Source organism: Pipistrellus kuhlii, unplaced genomic scaffold (genome assembly GCF_014108245.1).
Source record: "Pipistrellus kuhlii isolate mPipKuh1 unplaced genomic scaffold, mPipKuh1.p scaffold_m20_p_10, whole genome shotgun sequence".
Lineage (NCBI taxonomy): Eukaryota > Metazoa > Chordata > Mammalia > Chiroptera > Vespertilionidae > Pipistrellus > Pipistrellus kuhlii.
In genome coordinates this window covers 22,207,832-22,214,432 of record NW_023425405.1, presented here as the reverse complement: position 1 = coordinate 22,214,432, position 6,601 = coordinate 22,207,832, and the positions used below count along the sequence as shown (strand labels likewise).

Sequence of the window (6,601 nt, the reverse complement as noted above, 5' to 3'; positions counted from 1 at the left end):
GGACCCTTCAGTCCGCAGGCCGATGCTCTATCCACTGAGCCAAACCGGTTTTGGCGAGGGTAATTTTTTTTATTTCAATTACTCTCAAATTATAGGAAAGGAGATTTTTAAGGTCTATTATATCTGTCCTTAACTCCCTGAACATGCTGCTGACATTAAAAGACTTTTACATTAAACCTAAACACTCAGTATCCTATCTCATATCAGCAGTATACGTTATGTCATCCCCTTCATGGTTGCCAGGGCAATGTAGTTGATGCCTGTCATATCTGAGTTAAGTGGAAGAACACACAGACAAAGTTTCTTTTTCTAAGTGATGCTCCTGATTCATCAGATTCCAAGTTTTGGCGTTAATCCATTTAATTGCCCTAAAAGTTTCTGCCAGGCCCCCTTCACCTCCTTATTCCTTAGACTGTAAATCATGGGGTTCAGCATGGGTGTCAAAACGGCATAGAAGAGAGAGATCAACTTCTCCTGAAGGGCAGAGGGGCCAGAATGGGGCTGGATGTAAGTGAAAATGGCCATGCCATAGCATAGTACAACCACTGTGAGGTGAGAGGCACAGGTGTGGAAGGCTTTCTTTCTTCCCTCTGTGGACCTGATTTTTAGGATGGTGGAGATAATCTTGACATAGGACAAGAGAACCAGGCAGAATGGTGACATCAGCAGGACAATGCTAGAAACCATGATTGCAATCTCATTGGAGGAGGTGTCCACACAGGCCAGTCTGACCACAGCTAGGAGTTCACAGGATATGTGATCAATAAACTTGTTGGCGCACATGGGCAGCTGAAATGTGATGGCAGTCTGCATGAGAGAGTTGACAGAGCCACTGACCCAGGATGTGATGGCCAACCTAATACAGAGCCCTTCATGCATGATGACCAGGTATCGCAGGGGATCACACACAGCCACATAGCGGTCATAGGCCATCACTGCCAGTAAAACAAACTCAATCCCGCCCAATCCCAGGGAGAAAAATAACTGGGCTGCACAGCTCACAAGTGGGATTACTTTATGTTCTGCAAGAAAATGAACCAACATCTGAGGGACTATGGCTGTGGCATAAGAGACATCAACAAGGGAGAGGTTGGTGAGAAAGAAATACATGGGTGTATGGAGTCGGCTGTCCAGGCTGATCAGAAGAACAATGAGTAAGTTCCCCAGCACTGTCACCATGTATGTGATGGAGAACAGGACAAAAAGAGAGACCTGAGTGTCCCAGTGACTAGACAGGCCCAGAAGAATAAACTCTTTCACCCACGTCTGGTTTTCTGTTCCCATTAAAAAGTGTGAGGATTATTAATCTGCAGAAAGAGACAGAAAAAAAAACAAGCTTTTGAATCAAAGAACCATAAGAATAACTTTTTAGCAACACAAACTTTATACAAGTGGCAAGCCTTAGCCAGATGCTTCAAATTCTTAATTGGCCATCACTACAGGCTTTGTCCTGATATTCTTTGTATCTTTTCCACATCAGAGACAGGCCAATGCCTTCATAAGGACATGATGTGGCTGCAGGGAGACCCAGCTAAAGCCTAGAGATAATGCAGTGCAACATTTATAGCTCTATATCTTCACCAACTTACCTCAGTTTTAAGGTAAGGAGAGGTTGGTAGATGACAATGGTATGTAAAATGATAAACAAGGAAGAAAACCCCAGGTAGAAAGTTATAAAAGCTACCTTAAATGTGTAAACTAGACCCACTGTGATGAGATAGGTAAAGATGTTACAAAAGGAAATATTGGAAAGAGGCTGGGACTAGGAAAAGATTTGAAGTCAGAAAGCCGAGGTTTGAAATATTATTTAACAGTGATGCGATTCTGGTTTAGGGACAAACTTTTACGTATAACATAGGACATTTTATAACTTACAAGTATATTTAAGCTCAAATGTAGTAATGTTAGAGAAAGTACTTTGTGAGCTGTATTGGTGGTAGTACCATTAGTAGTATCATGACTTCTGCCTTGGGGTACATAGGTAGCAAAAGTGATTTTCCCATGCATTCCCTCCAGAAATTCAGACCTAAATAATATTGTACACAATCCTAAAAAAACTGAGAACTTAGAAATGGTTGGGGTCACTTTGAGGACCTAGTAGCCATTGTCTTTTTTATGATGACCTTTGTTCTGTTCAGACTCAGTAGCATATGGTGTGGCAGGAGATTGTAATTGTATTTTGTTCTTTTTATTTGTCTCTTCCCAACTTGTTGCTGTTAGGAATCTATCTACTTCTTGAAATGGGCTCAAAACAGAGAAAATGAGAGTATGAGTAGCTGACTTACTATTTACAAGAGAGGAAGGGAAGCACACCTTTAAGGCCTTGTCTTCATTGTCCGCACCAGAGAAGGAGGCATGAATTCATGGAGATGTACACTGGAACAGAGTTGCACTTGTGGTTTATTTTATCCTGTAAACATTTTTCCAATAGAAATATATATATATATATATATATATATATATATATATATATATATATATATAAATTTTGAACATTAAACAGAAACTGTTTACATTTTTTAATTTTATAGGACTGATTTACGTTTATTTTTCTCTATGCCTATCTATTGCTAACTTTCCTCTTCTTGCAGTGTACAAAATAATGAAGAAAGGGAGATAATGTTGGCAAGAGGAACGGAGGCCAGAAACAGAGCTATTTATTCCATTTCAAAATCCAAAGACCAGGCTGAGGTCTCTGAGGACAAAAGAAAGGACAAAAAAAAAAAAAATAGTTCAAGAAATGCCCATCTCTTCTTTCATGGGTCAGACACACACATTTTTCGAAACCTGTTTACAAATTTCCTCCCCCAAGTCTGATCTCCCCTCCTGTTCTGCTCTATCAAGACCCTAACCACCACCCCTTACATAGTTTTTCTTCAATCATGGGAAAGATGAAATGACATCTACTTTACTCAAAGAAGAGATTTGAATTAAATTCTAGAACATTAAGAAAATATTTAATTTTAAAAATATTTTAGCTGTTGTTGCATATATAGCATATCTGCAGCAGAAAGCATTTTTATTTTTCAAAATTTAAAAATGTTATAGATCTATTTTTCAATTACAACTTATTTTTAATATTACTGTTTACTTTCCTATTAACTTTGCAAATATCTATAAAGGACCATCTTTGCTAGATGCTACTGATTTATGGTGAATATTATACCCCCCTGTGCTTGAAGACCTGACCCATTCAAAGAAGAAATGACATGAAACAGATAGTCATTACTACATCATTTGCTACACATGCAAGTTGCCTGGAGAATATGCCAGCCCATGACTCACTGTGTTCCTCTTACACGCCCTGCACATCTCTCCACTACAGCCTTTGTCTCAATCCAGGGAGTGACAGTGTCGCATCTTAATGCAATTGTGAACTTCAGAGCCTAACAATTTCTGTTTTGCATCCAATCTCTTCTGCTTTCTTGGACTTAAAGCAAGTCATTTCAGAAATAATACTTATTTCTTTAAATCTAGTTAAATATATTTCTAATGATAAATTTTCAGTTGGTGACTTTTGGCAAAATTTTAAAATATCTGGTATTTTGGAGTCCTGGAAATGGGACATGTCCCAACTAGTCTATCACCATTTCCTGAAACTGACTAGTTAATCTTCCACACAGGAATCCCTCCCATGCCTAGATCCCCACATCTCTGCCGTATGCCCGAGAGGAAAGGGTACTAATAACCCCAAGAAACAATAGGCTTCTTAACACCTTCCCATGCTCCTGCTCTATCACTATAAGGCCTTGAAGAACTATGAGCAACTGTTCATCAAGAAAGATGAGAGGCTTTTTTAAGATGGTGGTATAGGTAAACACCTATATTTGCCACTTCCCACAACCACATCAAAATTACAACTAAAATACAGGACAACCATCATCCAGACTACTGGAAAGCAGACTGAATGGAAGTCCTGCAATTATAAGGAATTGTATGAGGGAACTGCCCCAGTCACAGGGCTGACTGGCAGCCATTTCTGTTTGCTCCACACTGGTGATTCCCTAAGACCCCATCTCATTCAATTTACAACCCCTCCCAAGCTGTGTGCGGTGGCTTTTGCATATGAATGGCCTCTCCTTGATCAGGGTAAATCTCTCAAACAAATTGCAGCTGGGTCAGAGAGCCCCAGCCCTATCAATAAAAGGCCCAAGACCTGGCACCAGCACCAACCAACCTGCCTTGTTTCACAGCTGGGCCTCATCTGGGCACTTTCAAACCTGATACAAAGAGAAAGAATCTGCAGATCTCTTTATAGTTGATGCTGGGTGGCCCCAGGCAGTGGATGACTTTGCACCTCTCTGGAGACCCAAGAGCCAGTGTACCCAGTGGTCAGTGTCAGACCATACCAGATTACAACTCTGCACATCCATAAGTGACACACTCAAGGGGCAGACTCAGTGATTACCAAAGCCCCACTGAAGCAAGTACTGCTCCACAGGGGTGTCTCCTGCACAGCAGCTTTCCACTGTAGTCACAACTGGTCTTCACAGCCAATTGCTTGGAGATCAATTCCTCCAAGTGACACCAATAGCAATCAAGTCTCAACTACAACAAAACTGTGCTCACAACCCACAAAGGGGTGCACCTAGAGTGTCCAACTCAGGTGACTGGGGAGGCTGAGCCACTGGGCCCTATAGGACACCTACCACACAAGGCCACTCTGCTAACTCAAGGAGACATAGCAGCTCTACTCAATACATAGAAACAAACACAGGGAAACAGCCAAAATGTGGAGACAAAGAAACATGTCACAAATTAAAGAAATGGAAGCAAGCAAACTACTGGATATAGAGTTCAAAGCCATGATTATAGCATTACTCAAGAATCTTTTAGAAACCTTCAAAAAAAAGGGAAAAGGATCAGTAAGAAATTAAGCATACACTGACTGAAATTAAGAATAATATACAGGGATTCTACAATAGAGTAAAGATTCTGAAAATCAAATCAACGATTTGAAATATGAGGAAACAAAAAACACTCAACCAGAGAGCAAAAGAAAAAAGAATTAAAAAATATGAAGGTAATCTAAGGAGCCACTGAGACAACATACCAATATTCACATTACAGGAGTTCCAGAAGAAAGAGCAAGATATTGAAAACCTATTTGAAGAAATAATGACAGAAAACTTCCCTTACTGGAGAAAGAAATAGACTTATAAGTCCAGGAAGCACAGTGTCCCAAACAAGAGGAGCCCAAAGAAAACCACACCAAGACACATCATAATTAAAATGCCAAGGCCTAAAGTCAAAGAGAGAATCTTAAAAGCAATGAGAGAAAAGCAGTTAGTTCCTATATGGGAATGCCCAAATAACTGTCAGCTGATTTCTCAATAGAAACTATGAAGGCCAGAGGGAGTGGCAAAAAATGTTCAAAGTGATGAATAGCAATGACTGATAACCAAGATTACTCTACCCAGCAAAGCTATCATTTAGAATTGAAGGTCAGATAAAGAGCTTCACATATAAGAAAAAGCTAAAGGAGTTCACCACCAAATCAGTATTATAATGAAATGTTGAAGTGTATTCTTAAAGAAGAGGAAGAAGAAAAAAAAGATAAAAAATATGAACATCAAAATGGCAATAATATATATCTATCAACAATTGAATCTAAAAATCAAAATAAATGAATAAGAAATATAATTAACAGAATAAACTGGTGAATAAGATTGAATCAGGGGCATGGAAATGGAACAGACTGATGATTCTTAGAAGGAAAGGGGTGGGGTGGGAAGAGATTAAAAAAAGATTTTATATGCATATATGCATTACCTATTGACATCCAATGTTTCCCAAAGAGTGGTACGCGTACCCCCAGGGGTACGGGAAGAGTTTGGTGGGGGTACGTGTTGCACGGGAGTTTGGTGGGGATATGCACTGAACTGTGCTTAGCTGCGCCTAATTCTACGTTCTCATGAGTACGAGGGGTACTCAGCATTACGAAAATTATAGAAGGGGTAAAGTTTGGGAAACACTGAAAAGGCCTGGACAGGGTGGGAACCGGGTGGAAGAGGGCAATGCGGGGGAGGGGGGTATTTATAATAATCTCAAAAATAAAGATTGAAATAATCATAATTTTTTTAAAAGATGAGAAACCTGACTCATATATAAAAATCAAATGAACACTGACAGAATTTTTCATATGTTGGTGCCATATTGCTACAGACCAATACTCCAAAATACTCATTTAAACTTTGCAAGGATGGAAGTATTTAAAACTTAACACATGGGTACATTCTCCACTTGCAACATTCATTGCCACATTTAATTTTTCTACCCGTGTTGGTGTATTATATTTTAAAACTAAAGTATTGTCATTTCTATTGATTGGTTGCTTTAATAAAATATCTTCTCCCTCTCCCCATACATTAGAAAAAAAAGAAGTATCAATTTGAAAAGCCTCAGGAGGTATGCACATTATAAAAGGATTCCTCAGCATTTCAATTTCCAGAATTATATTCATTTACTAGAGGCCTGATGCATGAAAATTCAAACAAGAGTAGGCTTTCCTTCCCACAGTTGCCAGCACCGGCTTTCCTCTGGCACTTAGACCCGGGCTTCCTCTGGCTGCCAGCAGGCACCTGGGACCGGGCTTCACTCT

General features: G+C 39.6%; 1 protein-coding gene across 1 annotated transcript; it reads right to left on the bottom strand.

Annotated features, from left to right (window-relative positions):
- Positions 1-240: 240 nt before the first annotated feature.
- Positions 241-1,345, bottom strand: LOC118711199 (olfactory receptor-like protein OLF3). Its single transcript, XM_036424224.1, has one exon. It carries the CDS (start codon positions 1,282-1,284, stop codon positions 331-333), a length of 954 nt encoding a protein of 317 aa, XP_036280117.1. The 5' UTR covers positions 1,285-1,345; the 3' UTR covers positions 241-330.
- Positions 1,346-6,601: the final 5,256 nt, after the last annotated feature.

Excerpts from the sequence above, each read along its gene's own strand:
- LOC118711199 (XM_036424224.1), bottom strand. The coding sequence starts at position 1,284 with ATGGGAACAGAAAACCAGACGTGGGTGAAAGAGTTTATTCTTCTGGGC.